Source organism: Aquarana catesbeiana, linkage group LG07 (assembly GCF_042186555.1).
Source record: "Aquarana catesbeiana isolate 2022-GZ linkage group LG07, ASM4218655v1, whole genome shotgun sequence".
NCBI classification, from domain to species: domain Eukaryota; kingdom Metazoa; phylum Chordata; class Amphibia; order Anura; family Ranidae; genus Aquarana; species Aquarana catesbeiana.
This window is the reverse complement of record NC_133330.1, coordinates 186086024-186112768: the sequence shown is the minus strand read 5'-3', so window position 1 is coordinate 186112768 and position 26745 is coordinate 186086024. Positions and strand designations below refer to the sequence as shown.

Genomic DNA, 26745 nt, shown 5'->3' with positions numbered 1-26745 from the left:
TGCTCGGACATTACTGTTATATTGCGACCCCCTCGGTGCCTAACAGTCTATGAATTAATGAACAATCCCCTTTGATCTCCCAACCCAAACAGTCCCAACAGTAGTATGTTAATGGCCCCCTGGTGAGTTGATTACCACCTGGGGACCTTTCCTGATTTCCACCCGTATATTGGAAGCATGTTAATGGCCCCCTGAAGAATGAATGCCTTAAGGTCTGCCAATACCCTTTGATCCAATCAACACCTGTAGGGCTTCTCGGGTTCACATCAATGTAACTACATTCCTTAAGTTGAGCTATATTCTATCATGATATTAAGAAACATATATCCATATATAAAATATATGTATACCCACACATAGATACAAACATATACACGTAGATATATATATATATATATATATATATATACATACATATATACACATACATACATCCTATGGGGCAAGGCAGTTTAAATTGGAGTCCTTGCAATGGTCCACTTGAATCTCATTGATATAAATATGATATCCAATATCTCCATCACAATGATTGATGTTTTTAGGCAAAACGTTATTATACTCTGCCCAAACCATCAATCATGTTCTTCATTTCCTGTTGCATGGAGTCCAGGCGAAGTTGCATGCTGTGAATTTGGTCACGCATTTGATCAATTTGGCCATTCCACAGCATTATCTGGCCAATCAGTCTTTGGGCACTGTCTGTGGTGAATGGCTCTGCTGCTTGGCCTTCCACAACCAGAAGCTCACCTAAAATGTGTGAAAAAAAGGGTTCAAATATGCACGCCTAAATACATTACCTTAAGCTGGGATGTCAGTCACTCACTTGGTGGGGTTGAAATCTTGCACACTTCCTCCACCTCTCCTTCCTCCAGCTCGTCGGGTGGGCGTGGTCTTGGGCTGGGGCTTGGGGTATCTTCAGCCTCAGGCTGGTGACTTGGGGGGGTCCTGGGATCCTTGGACTGTTGTCTGAGTCTTTTCTCCCCTATGATAATTCAACAAAAGGTATAGTTAAAACACAGTGATATTTTATATTTTTAAAAATAATCTGAAACGTTGGTTATGAGTTGTGGACTATTGCCTTTTTTTGGCCTCAAAAATTTTGAAGACAGGATGAACATTACCTATGAACAACAATTATAAACAATACACATTTTTATGCAAGTTTCACAGATGCAGACACCTCAATGATCTCCTATGTGTATTACCCCTCAAAAATGTCTTTATGGTCACATAGTACACTAGTGCTCGTGAGTCCAGATGTGGAACCAGCTGCTGTGCCCTGTCCTTACATTACACTGAATAATTTTTGAAGAAGCATTATATTTTCCAACACATCTACACCACATCAACAAATTTTTGGAATACGAAAAATTATCAAGACCTAAATGTATATGTCCAACCCTGTACCATCGTATTTGGCAAAAAAACCCCATCTTTTCTTTAGTATCATATGTCTTTTACAAAGAACGGTCTTTACGAACGATGCTGTATAAACAAAAAAAATATGGATCAGCATGCAAGTTAAGTATCTCAATAGGAAAACACAACAAGTACTTACTTTTTTTAAGCAGCTTCTTTATTCGCCAATATTGCTCTGGCTCCCGACTTTTGATATCAGACCACCGCTTCCTCAATTGTTCTTTCGAACGTTTAGTGCCAAATTTAGCTTCTAGAGCGGTGACAACTGAGGACATTATTTTGTCTTTTCGCATATTCGGGCGTGTGTACGGTCCTTTTTTGCCATCGTAGTCCTCCCTTCTCAATATGGACACCATCTCCACCATCTCTTCAAAAGCCATGTTGGTGGCCTTATATCTCCTCCGGGATGTGGATGGTTGTGGCTCCGGGCTTTCCTCCGCGCTACTTCCACTGATTCTCTCCGCCATCTTTCTCTATCTACTCCCACTGCGCAACGAAGAGTGAAGGGGCGGGGACAAATCGTACTAAAGAACGTCAGGGGCGGGTGACGCAGGCGGAGCATGACACATGCGCAGTGTATATAAAGCTATTACGATGGCCTACGTATGTCCGTGTGGAAGTAGTGAGCGTCAGAAACGAAGGTAAGATTAAACGTGGGGGTGTGTGTGTGTGTGTGTATATGTGTCCCCTACATTGTTCACAAAATAATCCTGGGAGTTCTGACTGACATTACAGTTTTGATCTTGTGTCTTGTCTTTCAGCAACAATGAATCCCTTTAAAGAGGCTGATTTTTTGTCGAGATTTATCAATTTATATCAGGAAAACAAAAACCTGTGGGAGGTCAAACACCCACCATATTTCAATCGAGCTGTAAGGAAGGCAACACTGGGCACACTTTTAGAATTTGTGAAGACTCGAGTCCCCCAGGCAGACCTCAAGTTTGTGGACAAGAAAATTGGTATCTTGCGAAACATGTATAAGTGGGAACACAATAAAATCCAGGAGTCGCTCAGATCCGGAACAGCAGCCAACCAAGTTTATGTATACAAGTTGTGGTACTACCACAAAATGCGATTCCTAGATGACCAAAGAGAAGCCAGGCAATCACTTTCGACCCTTCCCCCCACCCTTCCCTCCAGCCTTCCCCCCACTCTTCCCTCCAGCCTTCCATCCACCTCCACCGCAGCTGAGGAGTCCCAGGAAGAACTGGGCCTTTTCAGCCTTGATGAAGTGGATGCGCCCAGCTTCAGCCAGGTATCCTTTTTTTGGGGAATTTGTGATTGTGTAAATGTTATTAATGATGTTAACGTGTCAAATTTGTAAGTGCTTCATAAAAAATGACTTCATCACAAATATTATTATGTAGACATATCACTAGACAGTAGTGAGTAAAAATATACTTCTGCATAGGTGTGCGCAGCCTCTTGCATTAGGGTGTGCACCCCAAAGCTCAAATACATATGCATGTGTATATGTACTGATGGTGTCAGTAGGGCAGTGGATAGTGTCATTATTTTTATTTTATTTTTAAATAAATTATTGTATTTTGTAACAATTTTTTGGTGGATGAAATATCAGTGGTCTAAACAGGGGGGAATATGCACCACACAAGGCGAGTAGGGTGTGCCCAGGCACACCCTGTGCGCACGCCTATGTACTTCAGATATTGTTGATCAGCTGGAATAATGGTGGGCTCAAATAGCTAGCCTTTAACATTTGTAGAGAATTATATTCGCAAGTCATGAGCTGAAAATTGTGTGTGATTGCGTAACCCAAAATTACAACTATGTCCCTTTTTTTGACACAGGATGACCTCAGCCAGGAGGAGGCCTTGACCAGTGGGAGAGAGGAGGAGGCCTTGCCCAGTGGGAGAGAGGAGGAGGCTGTGGCTGGGCCCAGTAGAAGCCGCACGGAGTGTCAGGTGCCTCCCCTCCGCATTCTCACCAAAAGGCCCAGAAGAATGACCCAAACTGAGGAGGAATCCCTAGCCCTCATTCGTGAAGCCAGCCAAATCCTCAGCACACCACCCAATGCAGAGGAGGCGTATGGGACATATATGGCCACCAGATTGCTGGAATTGGAAAAGGGGCAACGCCTCCTCTGTGAGGGTTTAATTTTTCAGGCTTATCAGAAGGGCTTGAGAGGGGAGCTTACTGCTACAACCTATCTAGCAGATGAAGCCACTCCTCCTCCTCCTCCTCCTTCTGCCCCAAGTACACCACCAGAGGCCCAGCCTCCGAGGAAGGCTGCAGTGAAGCGTGGAGGAAAGGCTGCAGAGAAGCGTGCAGGGAAGGCTCCACGGAAGACTCAAAAGTGATTGCCTGGTTTCTGTCTGGTCTGACTGTGCTCCCTGTGCTCCCTAGTCGCAAGATACCAATTTTCTTGTCCTAAAACTTGATGTGTGTCCTGGAGGACGAAAGGCTTCACAGATTCTAAAAGTGTCTCCAGTGTTACCTTCCTAATTTTTGTTTAACCCAAATAAATGGATTTTTGACTGTGTTTTGAGTCCAAAATGACATTTTGTTTGGGAGTAGGCAGGTACAGGTCAAAAAGACTATGGGGTTGATTTAATAAAAGCAAATAGACTGTGCACTTTGCAGAGGGCAGTTGCCCTCTACAAGTGCAATTGCTCCAGAGCTTAGGAAATGAGGTAAGGCTTGACTTTGCAAAGAGTACCCAATCCTGTGCAAGGAAAATTCCAAAATCAGCATTTTTGCTTGCACATGATTGGATGATGGAAGTCAGCAGAGCTTCTGCTCATTTACTAAGCTCTGGAGCAACTGCTCTTGCAGAGGGCAACTGCAAAGTGCAGTCTTTTTACCTTTAGTAAAGCAACCCCTATGTGTGTTTTGTCCAAAAGGCAAAATCATTTCTAAAATCAAGTGCAAAGTACTAATGAAGAGTGCACTTTAGAAATTGCACTGCAAGTGCACTTGTTGGAAGTGCAGTCGCTGAAAATTTGAGGGGAAGAGCTGAAGTGAGGGGAAGCTCTGCTGATTTTATCATACAATCATGTGCAAGAAAAAGGGTTTTTTTTGGGGGGTTCCTTGCATGTGCCCCTCAGATCCACAGCGAAGGCTCTTCAAAATGCTCTTTCTGTGCAATTCCAAGTAGAATTTGCACTTGTAGTGAAAAATGAATTTGCCTTTGGAAAATAAACCCCCCTATGTCTAATTAACAAGGGACACCAACCTCATTAAGGTTCATTAAAACAACACAAAATATTAAGGTTATTGTGGTAACTTGAAACTACAAAAATAAATTAAAAAAAAAAAAAGTTTGTATAATTTAGCACACATTGTAAAATAGATAGTGTTTAAATCTACAAAAAAAAAAAAAATGAGTCCAAAATCTAATTTAATACTTTATTTATGGAGATCTGGCTTTGAAAAAATATCATATTAGTCATGGCATGAGGATAAATCATGAAGAAAGTACTTTGTGAGAACTCTGTGTGAATAAAAAGCAACCAAACAACTTCATTCCTCTCGCAATATAAAGAAAAAAAAAAACGCTGTATTAAAAGATCACAGAAGAGGAATGTGCTAGCTTCAATACGAAGGCTAGTTTTACCAGACCTAGCGCTTCCGTCTTGTAATTGCTTCAGAGCATGCGTCAGTTTGAGTTCGTCGGACTAGCACACAGATGACCGGTTTGTCTGCTAGAAAGAAGAGTCAGTCGGGTAGATTTAAAACATGTTGCAAATCTAAGTCCGTCCAACTTTTGAGCAAACAAAGTCCGCTGGAGCCCACACACGATTGAATTGTCTGACGAAATCCAGTACGCCAGACCAAGTCTGCCGTAAAGTCTGCTCATGTGTACGCGGCATAAGACTAACCTATCTAGCCCTGTAAAGAAGAAGTGGCTATACATACCTTTTCTGAAGCTGATCCAGTCCGGTCCCACACTTAGCTGTCAGCGGGGGCTTCTCTATGGAGGTGGGTGCAGAAGAGGCAGCCGACAATGGAAGCCCCCATGGTAACTCTATGGGTGACGTCACTTCCCAGGCATTTCCCAGCCATTGTCGACTGTCTCTTCTACACAACATCCTCCGCTGGAGACCAGACCAGATCGGCTTCATGAATAGGTATGTATAGTGATTTTTGCTTTACAGGGTTAGATAGGTTAGTCTCAGAATGTGGCTGCAAGTAGATTTGGAGTTAGTTTAAGGCTGAACTGCTACTTTAACTTTACCATTTATAAATTGTATGATCCTCTGCTATACAAATTTGCACACATATATGCTGGAGAAAAAACAATGCAAACCAGCAATTCACTTTGTCAAACGAACTTGTTCATACACCCTCATTACCATTTTATATGCCTCCTGCTGGAGCCACATAAGCATTCATAGAAGTTAAATCTTGTACATGGTGTAAGAAGGATGGGCTCAATTGGTATTGGCAGTGGTAAACAATATATGAGACAGGGACACCCAGAGGCAGTTCAAGCAGGTTTGTCCTCCACTTTTATTCAGCAAGGCAGTAAACAAACACAATTTCAGTGCAGAAAGGTTTTGTACAGCAAGTACCTGTACAGTGGTGGCTGGTGCTCAATATTTTGGGAGGGGGCAGCAAACAAACCTGGCCCCCTCACTCGCCCTACTGCACTCCCCCCACGCGGGAGATGGACGGGAAGACAAGGATCAGTGGCCAGGAGGCTGATGATGAGGTGGTGCTGAATCTGGGGTAGGGCTCCTGGAAGCCTAAAGAGGCTGTTGCTGGTCCTCCACCTGCTGCTCCTCCCTCCAGCTTGCCGAGGGAAGAGCCAGGCCGTTGCTTCTCCTCCCAGCTGAACAAAAAGTGGGTCCTAAGACTCCCAGCCAATCGAGTCTCAGGACCCGCTTCCTGATTGGCTGGGAGGAGAAGCATTAGTAGATGTAGATTAGGGCGGCGGCACCCCTGTGCCCATAATGGAGCAGCTGCCACTGTACCTGAATATAGCACAAACAAACAAAACATCTGCTTCAAACTACTGAGTAAATAATTCCTGGTTCCCCAGAAAAATCAGGCAAAACTTGCACCATTTTTAGTGTTCTGTCAGCAAAAAGGCTTTCCACCCTGCAGTAGGCTGCCACAGCAGAGAGAAGAAATGCAAGAGGGTCCTGAGCATGACTCAGCTCATATACTGTATATTGTATAATGTCATGTGCATAGCTAAGGCTAATGATTGAGGTCTGATTACCAGGTAAGGTGTGGACCTACACATGGAGGCTTTATCCCACCCAAAGCTCTACAAATCCTCCAGGATTTAGGACCCAGAACAGAACATAATAAGATCCTGAGTAAACAAAAAATGTTTTTCTCCATCAGTCATAAACCTTGAGGCCGTTCACCATGTGTAGATGAGAAACTCAGATTTCACATACCTGTATACACTGTCCACAATGCTGCCAGCCAGTGCCTCACAATGGGTAGTTAGAATCTGCTTTTTAATTGCATTGCATTTTAAATCCTTTTGAAAAGGTCTCTAGAACAGTGGTTGAATGGTTCATTGTTTTTACTTTTCGTAGGTTTTTGATTTCTGTTGCCTTGGCTGATATTTTCTAGGCATAGCTGCCAATGAGAATTCACAGCAAATACATAGTGCACTCCTTATTTCAAATTAACTATTTGTTTTAAATTTAGGCACTGTAATAATATCAATTACAAAGGGGCAACAGGCCTGCTGGGGCACAGAGGAACATGATGAGGGTAATAGAAAACAGCCTTGTCGCCCGTTAACATCCATTGTTGTACTCTACTGTACTTTATAGAGAGTCACCGAGACTGGTTTAAAGAGTGACTGGCAGATAGATTAAAATGTGTTTTCTCTGCAATTTTATATGTTGTGACAGGCACAGCTTAGCACATAGGTGTGTGCAGCCTAATGCCGCGTACACGTGATCAGACATTCCGACAACAAAATCCATGGATTTTTTCCAACGGATGTTGGCTCAAACTTGTCTTGCATACACACAGTCACATAAATCTTGTCGGAAATTCCGAACGTCAAGAACGCGGTGACATACAACACGTATGGCAAGCTGAGAAAAATTAAGTTCAATAGCTAGTGTGGCTCTTCTGCTTGATTCCGAGCATGCGTGGAACTTTGCATCAGAATTGTGTACACACGATCAGAATTTACAACAACGGATTTTGTTGTCGGAAAATTTGAGATCCAGGTCTCAAATTTTGTGTGATGGAAATTCTGATGGAAAATGTCCGATGGAGCCTACACATGGTCGGAATTTCCGACAACAAGCTCCCATCGAACATTTTCTGTCGGAAAATTTGACCGTGTGTATGGGACATATGGCATTACGGTGTGCAGCTCAAAAAACACATGCCTTTCTCTGAATCCTCAGCTGCACATGGCAGTGAATGAATGGGAGGAAAACAAAGTAGATATGGCGCTGTTCTACTGCTAGCAAATAGTGGTTGAAGGTATGATACTAGAAATGTTTGAAAGATATATTACATGTATATATACAAACTACTCCCTTTTGAAAGATCCTAGAAATAAGGAGATAATTCCCAGCATTTCTATTAGTAAGTGTTACCAAATGTGTATCAATTGCGTGAAACCAAATAAAAACAAAACAAAAAATAAAAATACAAATGCCGTGTGGTCTATAGACTAAAACAAAACAAAGTGTATCATCCTTGGTGTGAAAAATCAATTACAATGCAATTACTATTTAAAGCAACAACAGGCAGATCCTCTATGTGTATAATTCTACAATGTCTATTTCAAATAGAAACTAATAGAAGAAACTTCAAATAACCAAAAATTATAAATATAAAGTGCTCTTGTGCCAGTGAAGAAATCCGTGTTTTTAATCTGGTGTGTGCAGCCTAATGCTGCGTACACGTGATCAGACATTCCAACAACAAAATCCATGGATTTTTTCCAACGGATGTTGGCTCAAACTTGTCTTGCATACACACAGTCACATAAATCTTGTCGGAAATTCCGAACGTCAAGAACGCGGTGACATACAACACGTACGGCAAGCCGAGAAAAATGAAGTTCAATAGCTAGTGCGGCTCTTCTGCTTGATTCCGAGCATGCGTGGAACTTTGCGTCAGAATTGTGTACACACGATCAGAATTTACAACAACGGATTTTGTTGTCCGAAAATTTGAGATCCAGGTCTCAAATTTTGTGTGATGGAAATTCTGATGGAAAATGTCCGATGGAGCCTACACATGGTCGGAATTTCCGACAACAAGCTCCCATCGAACATTTTCTGTCGGAAAATTTGACCGTGTGTATGGGACATATGGCATTACGGTGTGCAGCTCAAAAACACATGCCTTTCTCTGCAGCCTCAGCTGCACATGGCAGTGAATGAATGGGAGGAAAACAAAGTAGATATGGCGCTGTTCTACTGCTAGCAAATAGTGGTTGAAGGTATGATACTAGAAATGTATGAAAGATATATTACATGTATATATACACACTACTCCCTTTTGAAAGATCCTAGAAATAAGGAAATAATTCCCAGCATTTCTATTAGTAAGTGTTACCAAATGTGTATCAATTGCGTGAAACCAAATAAAAACAAAACAAAAAATAAAAACTACAAATGCCGTGTGGTCTATAGACTAAAACAAAACAAAGTGTATCATCCTTGGTGTGAAAAATCAATTACAATGCAATTACTATTTAAAGCAACAACAGGCAGATCCTCTATGTGTATAATTCTACAATGTCTACTTCAAATAGAAACTAATAGAAGAAACTTCAAATAACCAAAAATTATAAATATAAAGTGCTCTTGTGCCAGTGAAGAAATCCGTGTTTTTAATCTGGTGGACTTTTCAGTGAGTGAACACACCGTGCATGCCTATTGCGGCTGCACTCACCAGATCCTTCTCCACCTCCTGGGGTCAAAGACATTCACAGTATGTGCCACTGTGTAGCAATATAGGGTAAAGATCATCCTTAGTACTGGCTATGAGGAGATTCCTCTAAGTATTGAGCGTCAGGAAAGAGAGAGAGGGAGCCCAAATAGCGCAATACTGTATCAAACTGTTTATTAACAAACGCATAGAAAGGTACTCACATACTGTAGGATTAACAAAGGCATATGTTGCTGACACCAGCGCCTGTGACAGGAAATGATGCAAGGACATATGCTGACTCATCCCTACGCGTTTCGTCACTCTGACATCATCTGGAGTGTGTATAGTGCTTGCTACAGTTCCTATTTATAATACTTGGTGATTTGCATACTTCATTGTTAATTGTGGCCGCCATTTTGCAAGTGATTTTGCAGACAGAAGTCCCGTCAGCCATTTTGGGTATGGTAATGCAGACCGAAGCCCGTTGTGTTGAAACCTATGTGTAAAAATGATGGTCTTTGTTGATATAATCTTTCAGACCCGAGGACTGCACCTTAATAAAATAGGTTTTATGCCAATATCATGTCCATATTTTATTAGAAATACATAAGTGATCATAACTGCTCATTGCGGATAAGCTGTTCCATCCACCAAAATCGCCCTTCCTCAAATGACTCCAGACGGAAGGTGTCCGCCCTATTGGCCATTTTGGGTTTTGGGCCATTTTGGGTGTGATAGTGCAGACCGAAGCCCGTGATAGTATTAGTTACCATCTTATCATGGGCTCGTTTGATGTATTCTATTAGGCAGAAGTCCGTGATTACCATGGGTTAGATGTTTTTTGTCATACATGATAGAGTAACTAAACTACATTATATACAATTGTGAAAAATCACCAGTATTATAAATGGTATAATTAATGTATTCCCGGTAATGCAAATGTAAAACACATATTGGGAATGCTATATTATAATCCAAGTGCCCCTGACATCAATTTTATTAAATACATTGGTATAATAAACACATTGCGCAAACCAGCATAAATAAAATAATATAAGTTAAAAATGTGATGTTGAATAAAAAAAAAAAATAAATAAAAAGGAGATTTTATTGTTAAAATAAGAGTGGCAAGTTAAAAAATTAATTAGATAATTAAAAAATTAAAAAAGGTGTATGCATATAAGTGTGAGTGTGTACATGCATCCCCACATGCATGCATCACTATATGTAAAGTGTTTATATTTAATGTATCTATAAACTTGTATACATATAAAATGTTTTTAAAAACCTTATGCTAGAAGGGGCATGTAGCTGGAAGGTGTGTGAAGCCTCGGATGTTCATGTGAGAAAATGATTATTAATATTTAAGAAAAAGAGCCTATATCACGCTGATATTGTATTTAGAAATTGGTTAAAAAACAGTTGAGGTCTATGTCTATATTCATTCCCCTAGGTTGAAGAGTATCTAATTGATATTATTAATGTGCTCTCGGATCCTTACATGTAATTCTCCTGTTGTTCTGCCTACGTATTGTTTGTAACAAGGGCACTCCAATACATACGTCACGAGTACTAGTACATGTAATGAGTTCTTTTATGGTATGTTTAGTGCCTTTTGACATGGACGAAGTCCGTTTTTTTTTTCTTATTCGTTTTTTTACTGATTTTGCATGGAAGACATTTGCCACATTTGTAAAAACCTCTGAGATTATTTGAAATGTTTATAGCATTGTGAACCAGTCTATTCCTGAGGCTGGGTGCCTTCCTATAAATGAAGGTAGGTCTTGTTGGTATACTGGTCCTTAAAATTTGGTCAGATTGGAGGATTGGCCAATTTTTAAAATTTTTTGGATGTTGAAACCAGTGATGAAAGCCACATCTTCTTTGCATCTTTTATTTTTATTATTATCCTTACCCCTACCTTCTATCATTGAATTTCTGTCCATATGTTTGATGTTCTCCTTCAGTGTTACTATTTCCTTTTTCTTATATCCTTTTTCTACAAACCTTTCTATAATGGTGTCTGCTTGGATATTATAATCTTTGATGTTACTGCAATTTCTAAACAGTCTCATCAGTTGACCTTTTGGTATGTTTCCAATCCATTGCCGATGATGGCAGATGTTGGTTGGGATATACCCATTTCTGTCCGTTGTTTTGAAAAAGGTCCTTGTACCAATGTGTCCATTATTTTTGTAAAGTTGAAGGTCTAGATAATCGAATGTTTGCTTATTCCAAGTACCAGAGAAAGTGATTCCATAGATGTTCTGATTGATTTAGTCGAAGAAGGATTGTTGTTCTGTTTCTGTGCCCTTCCAGATAATCATAATGTCATCGATGTATCTTCGATAAAATTTTAGGTTAGCCCTCCGTATACTAAATATGTGTTCTTCTTCCCAGTGGTTGAGGAACAAATTGGCTACACTGGGGGCGTACTTTGCCCCCATGGCTACGCCCTTCGTTTGGACGAAATAGTCTCCCTTATGCCAAAAATAATTATTATTCATGGCTAATTTTAGCCCCTCCAGAATGTATTGGATTTGTTCCTCTTTCATGTCTGTTTGATTGTGTAATGCCCAATCCACACTGTTAATTCCATCATTTTGTATTATATTAGTATACAACAAATTTACGTTGATTGTGACCAGAATATCGGTTTCTTCGATTCCTAGGTTTCTTAATTCGTCTATTACCTGTCTACTGTCCTTAAGATAGGACCTTCCTTCTTTGGCTAGTGGTTGTAAAAATCCAAAAATCCAAATATGCTCCCAACCAGGAAAAAAGAGTATATCCCACTAACTATTGGTCTCCCTGGTGGGTTAGTTTAACTCTTGTGGATTTTGGGGACATAATAGATGACAGGTGTTTTAGCTGCCTCTGGTACCAGATAGATTGCCTCTTTTTTTTGTGAGAATTCCTTTGTCTTCCTCTTTCTTTACAAACTTTTTGAGTTTCTTCTCATATTCGATTTTCGGATTACCTTTCAATTTCTTATATGTATCTGGTTGGTTCAGTAGGTTGGTCATCTCATGGTCATAATCCGTTTTGTTGAGGATTACAAGTCCCCCCCCTTGTCAGCTGGTCGTATGATTATGTTTTTCTTCTTTTCTATTTCTTTTATGGTCTTCCAGATGTTGTTTCTTTTTGATTTGGTTACATTCAGTTTCCTAATGTCCTCTTCCACCATTTTTTTAAAAACTATTAGGCTCTCATTTTGCTGTGTCTTTGGATTAAAATTGGAATTATTCCTTAAATTAGAATGTCTATAGGTAGTGGCTTCTTTTTCTGCTTGTTTCTTTTCTCTTAGAGCATAACACTTCTTAATGTTTAATCTTCTCACAAATTTTTGTAAATCGATATATAGGCTTCAAATTTGTCTAGTTCTTTGTCTGGGGCATATTTAAGACCCAGATCCAGGATTTTCAATTCTTCTTCATTAAATATCACCTCACTCAGATTAAAAATGCCTTTCCCTAATATTCTCTTCAGCTTTTTCTTGATGCCCCCTCGTTTTCCTCTGGTCTGTTTCCTCTTGCCCATCTCTGGGGTCGGTTTGTCGTTTTTCTGTATTCCTCTATTTCCCAATCGTTTCCCCTTCTCTCCCTTGTTGTGGTTGTTCTTGGGTTCTACCCTTGTTGTCCCACTTGATACCTGGAATCTTCCTGGTAATGATTCCTTAGTGGGTATCTGAAGGGTCTCCATCCCCCTGGTGGACGATACGGGGCATAGTTTTCTGTTCTTGCTGGTGGTCTTCCTCTGGGTTCCCTGGGAAAAAAATCCCTCCTGAATTGGGGTTCTCTATAAGGGGCATGTTCCGGGTCTAATCCTAATGGGGAAAATCTATTACGATGTCTGGGTATTCTTGGTGTGTTTGAAGCGGTATTGGGTAATTGTGTTCCATAATTCTCATCCTGTCTGTGAGGTCGGCGAAAGGAGCTCCTTTCCTCTCTTCTTTGATCTGGTGTGGGTTGTTCAACTTGTACTCTTCTCGGTGTTCTAATATCTCCTGTTCGGTCATTTTGCCATACAGATTCATCTGGTTCTGGGGTATTCTCTCTTGATTCCTCCATCATAGAGATATTGTTTTATTGTTTTCATTCTCGTTGTAGGTGTCATCCATCTGCCATTTATAAACCTTCTGGTTTTTATAGTCCAGCACATCTCTCAAATTTCTTTTGTTTTGTCTGTTGAATCTCTTTATCATATTTTTTAACCACTTTTTGTAGTGCAGTTTCCTTATCCTTGTATTCCCTTGTTTCACCAAATGATAGAAGTTGGTCTCTTAGATTGAGGATTTCTGCTTCTATATTTTTTAATTTATGTTGTCTCCGTACCACAATTTTTTGTAATAAATCATTTTCACTCTGGTTAAAAAACCGATACCATTCCTCCATCAAACTTTTGTCTTTACGGCGTCATTAGGTGAGATATCCCACCTAAGTCTTCTTGGTGTCATTTTTTCTGCTATATACATTTCCAAAATCGCAATGTCCCACCAAACCCTGAGTTGTTTTTCCATACAGTGTCTGAGTTGTTTAAATAAACTATCAATATCTTGTTTAAATACTTGTTCTTGGTTAAATATTTCTGATAAATTAATTGTTCTATTATTTATGTATTTGAATATATCCATTGCTGCAGATACTATTGGTATTCAAAGAATGCCCAATTAGACAGAAAAAGAAACAAAAGTTTCTGCGCAAAGGACTAAATCTAGATTAAGGGTTTGGAGGTTATTAATAGAACTGCTGCCTCTACCAATTACTTCCACAAGGTGGAGTAAACAGAATGTAAGGAAAACAAAGTAGATATGGCACTGTTCTACTGCTAGCAAATAGTGGTTGAAGGTATGATACTAGAAATGTATGAAAGATATATTACATGTATATATACACACTACTCCCTTTTGAAAGATCCTAGAAATAAGGAGATAATTCCCAGCATTTCTATTAGTAAGTGTTACCAATGTGTATCAATTGCGTGAAACCAAATAAAAACAAAACAAAAATAAAAAATACAAATGCCGTGTGGTCTATAGATTAAAACAAAACAAAGTGTATCATCCTTGGTGTGAAAAATCAATGTATATAATATCCGTTAGGATAATAGTTTTTTAATGATTTTGCATGGAAGACATTTGCCACATTTGTAAAAACCTCTGAGATGATTTGAAATTTTTATTTGTTTTGCGGGGTCCAGAGCATTGTGAACCAGTCTATTCCTGAGGCTGGGTGCCTTCCTATAAATGAAGGTAGGTCTTGTTGGTATACTGGTCCTTAAAATTTGGTCAGATTGGAGGATTGGCCAATGTTTTTTTATTTTTTCCAATGCCTTATGTTGGATGTTGAAACCAGTGATGAAAGCCACATCTCCTTTGCATCTTTTATTTTTATTATTATCCTTACCCCTACCTTCTATCATTGAATTTCTGTCCATATGTTTGAATTTCTCCTTCAGTGTTACTAATTCCTTTTTCTTATATCCTTTTTCCTTGTCAAAAGAAGTTTATTGAGTATACAATGTTATAAAGATACATAAAGTAAGTTTACAAGGATCTATAAAGTAAGCTCATTGTTTTACAGTAGGGTTTATATAGGTAAATATCATGAAATTTCAAATATTAAACATTGGGTTCACGTAAACCTAAATTAAAGATATATATCATTTCCTTAGTTACTTTTGTAGGTATTTAAATGATTTATACCTACTATACATATTGTTTACAAGTAGAGTGTATATAGGTCAAATAAATTCTGATAATGAGCTTTAATCTTAAGGTGGAGAAAAGGAAAGAGAAAGAAGAAAAAGGGTTGAAAGGTAGAGGTATGGTCCACAAGGTTGTCCCGCTCGTCAGTTTATTATTCTTTTTAGTTCTCTTTGAAGCCTTAGAATGGGTGTCTCTGTAAGCTTATATCCTTTTTCTACAAACCTTTCTATAATGGTGTCTGCTTGGATATTATAATCTTTGATGTTACTGCAATTTCTAAACAGTCTCATCAGTTGACCTTTCGGTATGTTTCCAATCCATTGCCGATGATGGCAGATGTTGGTTGGGATATACCCATTTCTGTCCGTTGTTTTGAAAAAGGTCCTTGTACCAATGTGTCCATTATTTTTGTAAAGTTGAAGGTCTAGATAATCGATTGTTTGTTTATTCCAAGTACCAGAGAAAGTGATTCCATAGACGTTCTGATTGATTTAGTCGAAGAAGGATTGTAGTTCTGTTTCTGTGCCCTTCCAGATAATCATAATGTCATTGATGTATCTTTCGTCAAAATTTTAGGTTAGTCCTCCGTATACTAAATATGTGTTCTTCTTTCCAGTGGTTGAGGAACAAATTGGCTACACTGGGGGCGTACTTTGCCCCCATGGCTACGCCCTTCGTTTGGACGAAATAGTCTCCCTTATGCCAAAAATAATTATTCATGGCTAATTTTAGCCCTTCCAGAATGTATTGGATTTGTTCCTCTTTGATGTCTGTTTGATTGTGTAAGGCCCAATCCACACTGTTAATTCCATCATTTTGTATTATATTAGTATACGATGAATTTACGTCGATTGTGACCAGAATATCGGTTTCTTTGATTAAAAACACGGATTTCTTCACTGGCACAAGAGCACTTTATATTTATATTTATAATTTTTAGTTATTTGAAGTTTCTTCTATTAGTTTCTATTCGAAATAGACATTGTAGAATTGTACACATAGAGGATCTGCCTGTTGTTGCTTTAAATAGTAATTGCACTCCAGATCAATTTTGACACACATAGTAATTGCAATTGCACCTTATATTGTTCAAGTATGCACAGTAATTGTATTTAGTCATTTATTATAATTTTATTATTGTTTTAGTTCACTTTTATCCTAACGGATATTATATACATTGATTTTTCACACCAAGGATGATACACTTTGTTTTGTTTTAGTCTATAGACCACACGGCATTTGTATTTTTTATTTTTTGTTTTGTTTTTATTTGGTTTCACGCAATTGATACACATTTGGTAACACTTACTAATAGAAATGCTGGGAATTATCTCCTTATTTCTAGGATCTTTCAAAAGGGAGTAGTGTGTATATATACATGTAATATATCTTTCATACATTTCTAGTATCATACCTTCAACCACTATTTGCTAGCAGTAGAACAGCACCATATCTACTTTGTTTTCCTTACATTCTGTTTACTCCACCTAGTGGAAGTAATTGGTAGAGACAGCAGTTCTATTAATCACCTCCAAACCCTTAATCTAGTACTTAGTCCTTTGCGTGGAAACTTTTCTTTCTTTTTCAGTGAATGAATGGGAAGTGCTCTGTGCTGAGTGGCTTCCTGTACATTCACAAACTGAAGCATAGTAAACACAGTTTACTATGCTTCAGTTATGAATGGACACAGTGACCGCATGTATTCACTGTGTTAATGTACAAAAGGAAGGGGACAGTAAATTACACATTTATTAGCCCCTCCCCCTGTGCTCCATCCATCCTGAAACATACCCTGCAGCAGTACAGTGGATGCTGCCTGACTTTGGCAGAAAGAGGACTACCGCGTGCATGCACGGATGTGACATCATCATGGCGCCTGCTATTCACAGCGCCGGAGCCGCGAACCTGATAGAAATGCCGAGGGAACATGTCAGCTCCCTCAGCGGTGACCGAGGTAAGTATTTCATAATGAGCTAGTATGCGGTGACAGACTAGCTCATTATGCCTTTGTCTTACAGGTTTTTTTTTTTTTGTTTGTTTTTTCAGGGCATACAACAGCTATAAGTGGAAAAAGGAATATTCACATTATGGAAAATATGAAATACAAATGCATCGCTGAAACATAATCCTGGTGAAAACTAAGAACCTCCTGAAGTGTAATTCTCTGCAGAAAGCGTTTTGTTATTATGCCAATACCATTATCTGTCACACATTGTAATTATAGTTATGTTAGCACAATGCTTGTTTTGCCCAGCAGTTATTAGAGAAAGAAGGGACCAATGTATAACCAAAAAGATAGGTACCATAAAAATATTATTTTTATCAAAGTGTCCTTTTTGAGAAGATATTCGTGTGACATTTTATTTGAATTATTACATTTCTGACATTTAGCTTCTCTCTAGTGAATAGAACTTTAAAAGAAAATACTTGATAGTGCAGAGCTCTAACAAGCATTAATTGAGTAAAAAGTTAATGTGTTAGACATTGTTTGCAGTGTATTTTATATTTTTATGTTTTGTTTGCAGAGTTCAAGTAGAATTTTATGTGAATGAAAACACCTTTAAAGAAAGATTGAAGCTTTTCTTTATTAAAAACCAAAGATCAAGTAAGTACTGTCAAACTGTTTGTAATTCAATTTAGAACACCCAATGGGGTTGATTTACTAAAGGCAAATAGACTGTAAACTCTGCATGTGCAGTTGCTCCGGAGATTAGTACATGAGAGGATGATGAAACGCTATATTATTTTTTCTTTGTTTGCCATTTTTTTTCCCCACGAAAGTGGAGTCACCCTTTAAAGTGTTATACCTGCTCTGTGCTATGGTTTTGCACAGAAAAGCCTAGATCCTCCTCTTCTCAAGTTTCTTGCTGGCACTCCTGGCCCCTCCCTCCTGCCCAGTGCCCTCACAGGAAGCAGCTTGCTATGGGGGCACCCGAGCTGAGTTGCTGCTCTGTGTGCCCATTCCGACACGGAAAGTGCAGTTTGGCCCCGCCCTTCTCTCTCCTCATTGGCTAACTGACTGCAGCAGGGGGAGCCAATAGTGAGGGAGAGTACTGGACAGCCGAGGCTCCCGTGCAACATCGCTGGATCGAGATGGGGCTCAGGTAAGTATTAGGGGAGCTGCTGCACACAGAAGGTTTTTTATCTTAATGCATAGAATCAAAGGTGTGTGCAGGGGGTGTACCTGTCTAATCACTATGTGCGGACTCCTCCTACTGTCCAGGCTTCCCCTGTGTTGCAGCTTTTCCCCCCGCAGTGCTACAGGCTTCCCTCCTCACCCCCTGGCTGCTGTGGGGAATGTTTCAGAATGGAGAGAGGGGGGGAAAGGCTAGTAAATATGTAATTTACCCTCCCCTTCCTTTTGTAAATGAACACAGCGGACACACTTACTCACTGTGTTCATTCATAACTGAAGCATAACAAACTGTGTCTATGCCTCAGTTTGTGATTGAAAAGGATGCCACTCAGCAGAGAGCACTTTCCATTCATTAACTTTCCAGTGCAGCTGAGGCTGCAGAAAGAGGCATGTGTGTTCGAGCTTTTGGGGTGCCCACCCTAATGATATAGGCTGCGCATACCTATGCATAAATATAAAAAAAAGTATGCCTTTACAATCACTTTAATACATTCTAATTGACAGAATAAATTATTATTCTGACCAATAGCATGCATTAACATCAAACGTGCTTAACCACTTAAGGACCAAGCCTCTTTTTTACATTTTTTTTTTATAGAAAATGACTTATAACCCCCAAACATTATATATATATTTTTTCTAACACCCTAGAGAATAAAATGGCGGTTGTTGCAATACTTTCTGTCACACCGTGATTGCACAGAGGTCTTACAAGCGCACTTTTTTTGAAAAAAAATAATTTTTTTTTAATTAAAAAAATAAGACAACAGTAAAGTTAGCCCATTTTTTTTTTGCTAAGATGTGAAAGAGAATGTTACGCCGAATAAATTTATGCACAACATGTCACGCTTCAAAATTGCACCCGCTCATGGAATGGCGACAAACTTTTACCCTTAAAAATCTCCATAGGCGATGTTTAAAAATTTCTACAGGTTACCAGTTTTGAGGTACAGAGGGGTCTAATGCTAGAATTATTGCTCTCACTCTAGCGATCGTGGCGATACCTCACATGTGTGGTTGGAACACCGTGTTCATATGCGGGCGCTACTCACGTATGCAATCACTTCTACGCGCAAGCTCGTCGGGACGGGGCACTTTAAAAACTTTTTTTTTCCTTTTTATTTTACTTTTAAATTTTTATTTTGAAACTGTCTTTTTAAAAAAAAAATATTTGGGTCACTTTTATTCCTATTACAAGGAATGTAAACATCCCTTGTAATAGAAAAAAAGCATGACAGGTCCTCTTAAATATTAGATCTGGGGTCAAAAAGACCTCAGATCTCATATTTACACAAAATTAAAAAAAAATTAAAAAAAATTCTCCTTTAACTGCTTCCGGACCAGCCGCCACAGTAAAGCCGCGTACACACAATCGGACTTTCCGACGGGAAATGTTCGATGACAGACTGTTGGCAGTAAATCCGACCGTGTGTATGCACCATCGGACAATTGTTATCATATTTTCCACAGATAAATGTTGAATAGCAGGTTTTTAAATTTTCCGCAGACAAATGTGTGTTGTCGGATTTTCCCAGCGTGTACACAAGTCCGTCGGACAAAAGTCCAAAGTACAAATACGCATGCTCGGTAGCAAGGATGAGCCAGAAGCGGTCGGTCTTGTAAACTAGCGTTCGTAATGGAGACTTAACATTCGTGACGTGGCAAATTATGAAATCTCGAAATGCAGCGCACAATTCTCTTCTTTTTTAATGGGATAATAATGAAGCTGCTTTGCTGGTGATACCGATGGAGTTATTGCAAACTAATTTTCAAAGGCTTTTTTTTCTAGTGATATCAAGAATAATATTATTATGCTTTTTTTTTTATTTGGGCAAGAACGTCTTTAAAGGGGTTGTAAAGGTAAAATGTTTTTCACCTTAATGCATTCTATGCATCCAAAAATATAGAAAATTATACCAAATCAAATCATTATTCAGCCAAAAAAATAATGTCAAAGAAATAACTCCAAGGCCATTAATAAATAACATGTTATCTCCTCCAATTCCGCAACATGGCTGGTTGACGAACGGCCGTTCAGAAACGAACTGAAAAGCACGAAATGAAAAATGCAAAATGAAAAGCGTGAATCAACACTCAACTAAGTAGGAACAACGATCTGTCTCCTCCTCTAGTCAGCCACATTCCCCCACAGTTAGAACACACATAGGGACCACATTTAACCCCTTGATCGCTCCCTAGTGTTAACTAGGGATGGGCGAACGGTTCGGCCCGAGCAGAAGTTCCGGCCGAACTTTTGTTGTTCGGATGTCCGGATTACAGCCGAACAAACGGGACGTTCAACCGTTTGTTCGCCCCCCCAAACAGAACACAATGCGTTGTGGCGTTGAACAGTGCATTGCGAGCCCTGATTGGCTGAAGCAGTGAAAGCTTCAGCCAGTCGGGGCACAGAGCACGGTCAGAGTCATGATTGGACACTGTCATCATGACTTTATCCAATCATGGCTCATTCCCGCCCCACAGTATAAAAGTATTCTTTCAATGGCAGCCATTTTCAGTGTGATTTTGGTGTGGAGAGAGATAGAACAGGGCTCTGTTCAGTGCTATTAGTTAATGTGCTATACTGTGCTATTTTGCTTCAATTGTCAGTGTAGAATATTAGTTTAGTGTCAGTCTAGGGATAGTGTGAGTGTAGTGAGGAGGACCATCATTCTGCTTTTCATAGTGTGCAGCTAGATTAGGGACAGCTCAGATAGTTTCAGTGTAGTGAGACCGTGTCAGTAATCTTGACATTAGTATATAGCTAGAGTAGGGACAGTTCAGATAGCTTCAGTGTAGTGACGGTTGAACACTGTCCATTTGATTGCGTTACTGCCAGTTTAACGCCATATAGTTTTGCGTGCGTTAATGCCAGTTTAATGCCATATAGTTTTGCGTGCGTTACTGCCAGTTTAACACCATATCGTTTTGCGTGCGTTCCTGCCAGTTTAACGCCATAAAGTTCTGTGTGCGTTACTACAAGTTTAATAATCTTTATTTCAGTTTTCAAAATACATAGAACAAGACATGTCTAACAATTCACAGCGTGATAAAATCGCTGACCCACATGGGTCCGCCATGTTCAGTTTAACCAGTTGAACAGAAAAAAGAAAAAAAAAACAGAAAAATAAAGTAAACATCTAGCGGTTTTTGTGTGGGTTGACTGAGACAATTATCTTTGGTTAATTAACTATCAACATCACCCAGATGGCAAAGGTGCGAGTACCTGTAATGGATGAGTGGGGCAGGTGATATGTATAGTCCCCCCAGACACCAGCCCCACTTTCAGTGAAGACCTGGGGAGGACCACCAAGAGGATCATATTAAGGGTCCTCCAGCCCGCGGCCAAGGCAGAGGGAGGGGGGCCCAATAGCCTCCAACTAACCTCCCTCCACCCTCCACACACTCAGGGGCACCAAAGAAACACACCGCCCACTCAAGCATATCCTCAAGTGTCTCCTTGGAGATAGGAGACCCAACTCGTGAGTGCGGCAGCTTTAACTACGTGTATCAGTCAACCCCACACCAGTATATCACTAATGCTTCGAACCAGTTGTAGTGTAGCGTAGGATTAGCTCAACCCATCAGATAATAAACATAAGAACAGGGCGGAAAAGAGAATGAAGAAGAGAGAAGGAAAGAAGGGGGAGGGAGCGATCCAGGCATACCTGCAATCCAGAGAGCGGCCGTAGTCATCTCTCCTCCAAGCACACCACCTTTGAAGAAATCAAACTGCTCCAAACGTCTCCAGGGACCACCGTGTGTTCAGTGGGGTAGTTCCTTATCTTCTAGGGTCTGGACAACCTACGTGTCCGAAAGGTTGGGTCTGCCAATTCTAGTAAAGCCACGTTTAAGCTAGAGGGTATGTCTCTAGAGTCTGTGGTGTATTCAGTCCAGGGTGTCCAGATGCCGATAAACCGGTCTCGGGATCCTCTGCAGGTCGCTATCCAATACTCAGCCTCTCGGACTGCACTCACCCCTCCGATCCACTCTTCTAGGGTGGGGACTCTGGACTGCCTCCAATAAATCGGAAGAAGTCATCTTGCCACATTCAAAAGATGGGCAGTATATTTTTTTTTTATGGATTGAGTGGGATCGGGGGAATATGCAGGAGGAAGTGTGCTGGAGAGAAAGGAACTTCTATTCCCATTATAGTCTTTATCTGGTCTTTTATATCTTTCCAAAAGGGCATAATGCGAGGACAGTCTCACCATATGTGGATAAGCGTTCCTCTATGTCCGCATCCTCGCCAGCAGAGCTCAGACCTGGTAGGATAAATGTGGGCTAAGTCATCTGGTACCCGGTACCAGCGGGACGTTATCTTAAAGTTTGTCTCTTGAACTTTGGAGTCTATAGAGGACGAGTGTGTAAGATGGTACAGGTGGGACAGTTGCGAGTCAGTGAATTCCAGCCCTAGGTCTCGTTCCCACCTCCGAATGTAAGTAGGTTTGGGTAGAGGGGCAGCTGCGCCCAAGAGTCTGTACAGTTCTGACACCATATGGGGGACGGGTTCTTCCTGCACAAAAAGTTGTTCAAACAGTGTTAGGGATAAGGGATCTCTAATTGTATGACCGTGCATCTCGAAGAAATGGTGTAATTGTCTATAGCTCCAAAAGTTCATTCGTGAGCCTCGATTCCTATCCTGCAGGGCGTCAAATCTCAAGAGTTCACCATCCTTCATAAATTTACCACAACTGGCATCTCCATCTATCACCAAAGGCTCAAAAAAGGCCATCTGTTCACCTGGGGGGAACCATAGTAATCCACCCAGTGGAGCCAGCGGTGACACAGGGGGTGCGATTTTGAAGAGCGGATTGATCTGGTCCCATACTGAAAGCACCTGGGCCGTCAGCGGGGAGGTCATTTCAGACAGCCCCCTCTGCTCTCTCGGCAACCACGGGGCATAAGATAAGTTCCTTCCTGCCAGGCATTTCTCTAGTGAAACCCAGAGTTTTGAGTGGGTGTGAAAATGCCAGTTGAGTATCCTCTGGAGGACTATAGCTCTATAATACTGTCTTATGTCAGGGAGCACTAAGCTGCCTTCACGTTTTGGGTGCCTAAGCACCTTTAGGGCTAATCTAGGTCTTCGTGCATGCCATACAAACTCAGACAGCATGCTAGACAAGCGATCGAAGAAATATCTATGTAGGGGAATCGGTAACATCTGTAAGAAGAAGAGTATGCGGGGTAATATGTTCATTTTTATTATGTTTACCTGTCCCAACCACATAAAGGCAGTCCGCGTCCAATGCGATAGGTCTTTTTTGATCGTCGTAAGCAACGGGGGGGAAGTTGGCCGCATATAAGGTGTCAAAGCGATCCGTCAATTGTATCCCTAAGTAGCGCAGAGACGATGCAGCCCAGACAAAGGGGAAGGCAACTCGGAGACTTGTGGATAAAAGGGGGGGGCAAGTGTATGGGTAGGATTTCGGATTTTGTGTCATTTACTTTAAAATTGGAAAGAGTCCCAAAATGTTTAAGTTCCTTCATCAGGTTGGGCAGTGAGATCGGGGGGTCTGAAATAAAATGGAATAAAACATCATCGGCGTAAGCCGAAAGCTTATGTTCTGTATTACCAACCTGCAAGCCTTTAATATCTTTACTGGTTCGCACGGTGCGGAGCAGCGGTTCCAGCACTAGAGCGAATAGCAGGGGACACCCCTGTCTTGTGCCATTCCTGATTGGGAAGCTGGATGAGAGCGTCCCGTTTACTTTTACCTGCACGCAAGATGTAGAGTATAGGGCCATGACCGATGACATCATCCTCTGTCCTAACCCCAGAGATTGGAGCACCGCTTTTAAGTATGACCAATCAACGAGATCAAACGCTTTTTCCGCGTCCGTCGATAGTATGATATTTGGTTGGGGATCTGAGCGGGTATGGGCCCAATGTATGAGTTGAAGTTACTTCAAGTTTAACGCCATATAGTTTTGTGCGTTACTGCCAGTTTAACGCCATATAGTTTTACCGTGCGTTACTGCCTAACGCCATATAGTTTTGTGTACGTTACTGCCAGTTTAACGCCATATCATTTTGCGTGCGTTACTGCCAGTTTAATGCCATATTGTTTTGCGTGCGTTACTGTCAGTTTAACGCCATATAGTTCTGTGTGCATTACTACAAGTTTAACGCCATATAGTTTTGTGCGTTACTGCCAGTTTAACGCCTTTTACTTCTGTGTGCATTACTGCCAGTTTAACGCCATATAGTTCTGTGCACCACTGTACATTTGGCGCATTATATTGCAGTATATTATATTGTATCCATTGAGTGTATCTGTGTAGTGTGAGTACTCAAATTAAAGGGCACCAAACACCTCTTTACATTGATTAAAGTGCATCTACGTACAGATTTCAACTTCTCCTTTACATTTGCTTATAAGCACCGCCCCCACCATCCCAATAATGTCTGGGAGAACAACAAGGAGAGGCAGACGTTCCCTTGGCACTGTAAGGGGGTCAGCAACAAATGTGTCCACGGGCAAAGGTGGACGTGGTGGTCAGTCCTCAGGCAGGGCATAATTTCCTCTGTTTAGTGAGTTTGCCCGTGCTATCCAGCCACAGCATGCAGAGGAGGTGGTGGACTGGCTTACTAAACCTTCCTCATCCTCCTCATCCTCTGTCACACAAGCAGAGACAAGTGTGCAGTCCCCTGCAGTTGCCAGAGTGGATAAACCTGCCTTCTTGTCCACATCTATTCCTGCCATAGCCCTAACATCAGCCATTGAGGAGTCAGCTGAGTTATTTGACCACAGCGTCAGCCACTTGCTCCTTGATGATGCCCAGCCATTACTGAATTCAGATGCTGGTTCGGAGATTGAGGATGACAGGAACATGAGCATAGAGAGAGGGAGGAACACTGGTAGACAAATTGGCATTTATGTTCCCCAAGCCGCAGCGTACTGCCAAGTTGTCTCCAGTGGTAATGATGAAGATGGAGGAGATCGAGATGTTGATGATGATGATGATGTCACTGATGTGACTTGGGTTCCAGATAGAGCAGAGGAGGAAACTGAAGGTGAGGCGGCACAACCCCAAGGAGGTCGGCATCAAGAAAAAGTAGAGAGCAGCCACCCTATTTCATCACATTCTGCAGCTGTTATTTCTCGGCCCACTCCCCACAGCTCAGCTGTCTGGGCCTTTTTTAGCACATCTGCAGCAGATCGCACTGTTGCTATCCACAAACTGTGTCACAGGCACATGAAACGTGGCAAAAACATCAACTATTTGGGTACCACATGCCTAACAAGGCATTTAACGTCCAACCACTCAGCCCGTTGGCAAGAGCACCTAAAAGCCACACAAAAGGGGCACAAATCTGTCCCTCCTCCTCCTTACCCACTTCAGTCTGCCCCTGCGATACTGAGTCATTACCTTTCAGCAGCCTCCACTGACAGGGATGATGATATAGCACAGGGTGTCTAAGGTCCTAGCAGCTCATCTACCAGCAGCACACCACCAGCTGTAGACTGTAGCCGGCAAATTTCTCTGCCCCATCTTCTGCAGCGGAAAAAAAAATACAGTCCCTGCCACCCACCCACATGCCCAGCGCCTAAATGCAAGCCTGTCAAAGCTGTTGGCTCTCCAACTTCTGCCTTTCAGCCTGGTGGATTCTGCCCCCTTCCGTGAATTTGCACACTGTGCTGTACCACAATGGCAGGTTCCCAGTCGCTACTACTTTTCACGTAAGGCCGTTCCATCTCCCTACCATCATGGAAGGGAATGTTCTGGCATCATTGGGCAAGGCAGTCAGCCGTAAAATCCACCTTACAGCTGACACGTGGTCCAGCAAGTATGGGCAGGGATGATATATTTTGTTCACAGCACACTGGGTAACGCTGCTTGCAACTCAAAAGGATGCAGGATAGGGCTTGGTTCTGCAGCTTGTTGTGCCCCAATGTTTCCATACAGCTGGTGGTGGTGATGCCAGACCTGTGAGCTCTACCCCCTCTTCCTCCTACGCCACCTCCATGCCCTCCTCTGCAGAATTGTCTTATGAACATCAGGTACCCCCAAGCGTTCAATAGGCTTTTCACAGAGTCAGGCTAAAAGGTGCCATGCAGTGCTTCAGCTGGTGTGTTTAGGGGACAGGAACCACACCAGAGCAGAGATTCTTGCAGCTCTGCAAGGACAGGCCCAGAGGTGGTTCACACCACACCAGCTGGAGCCAGGAATGGTGGTGTCCGATAATGGCTCAAACCTCCTCTCCGCCCTTAGACAGGGAAAGTTGACACATGTGCCATGCCTGGCACGTGTCCTCAATTTGGTGGTGCAGCGTTTCCTAAGTACGTACCCAGGGTTGCAAGATGTACTAAAGCAGACCAGAAGGCTCTGTAGCCATTTCAGGCGGTCATAGACAGCCAGTGCTAGGTTGGCTGAAATTCGGAATTCCAGCTGTTCGTAAACCGCCTGATTTGTGACATGCCCACCAGGTGGAACTCAACTTTGGGAATGCTGCAGTGGCTATACATGCAGCAGAGGGCCATCAATGAGTTCTTGTGTCAGTACGGCACGACAACAGGCTCAGGCCACCTCAGCTTTTTTTTCCCCACGCCAATGACTAATGCATGCACTGTATTGTCACCATTTGAGGAGGCCACAAGGATGGTGAGCAGTGACAGTGCATGCATCAGTGACACAATCCCTGTTGTGTTCC

The 26745-nt window shown here is 41.4% G+C and overlaps 1 protein-coding gene across 3 annotated transcripts in view; it reads left to right on the top strand.

The window, feature by feature from the left end:
• Positions 1 to 26745, top strand: part of LOC141103379 (potassium channel subfamily T member 2) — a 2416326-nt gene that overhangs the window by 617813 nt on the left and 1771768 nt on the right. For all 3 annotated transcript variants that reach the window (XM_073592891.1, XM_073592890.1, XM_073592889.1), the window contains exon 2: positions 17482 to 17561. In XM_073592891.1, the coding sequence (XP_073448992.1) occupies positions 17482 to 17561 (80 nt within the window). The remainder of the gene's footprint in view (positions 1 to 17481; positions 17562 to 26745) is intronic.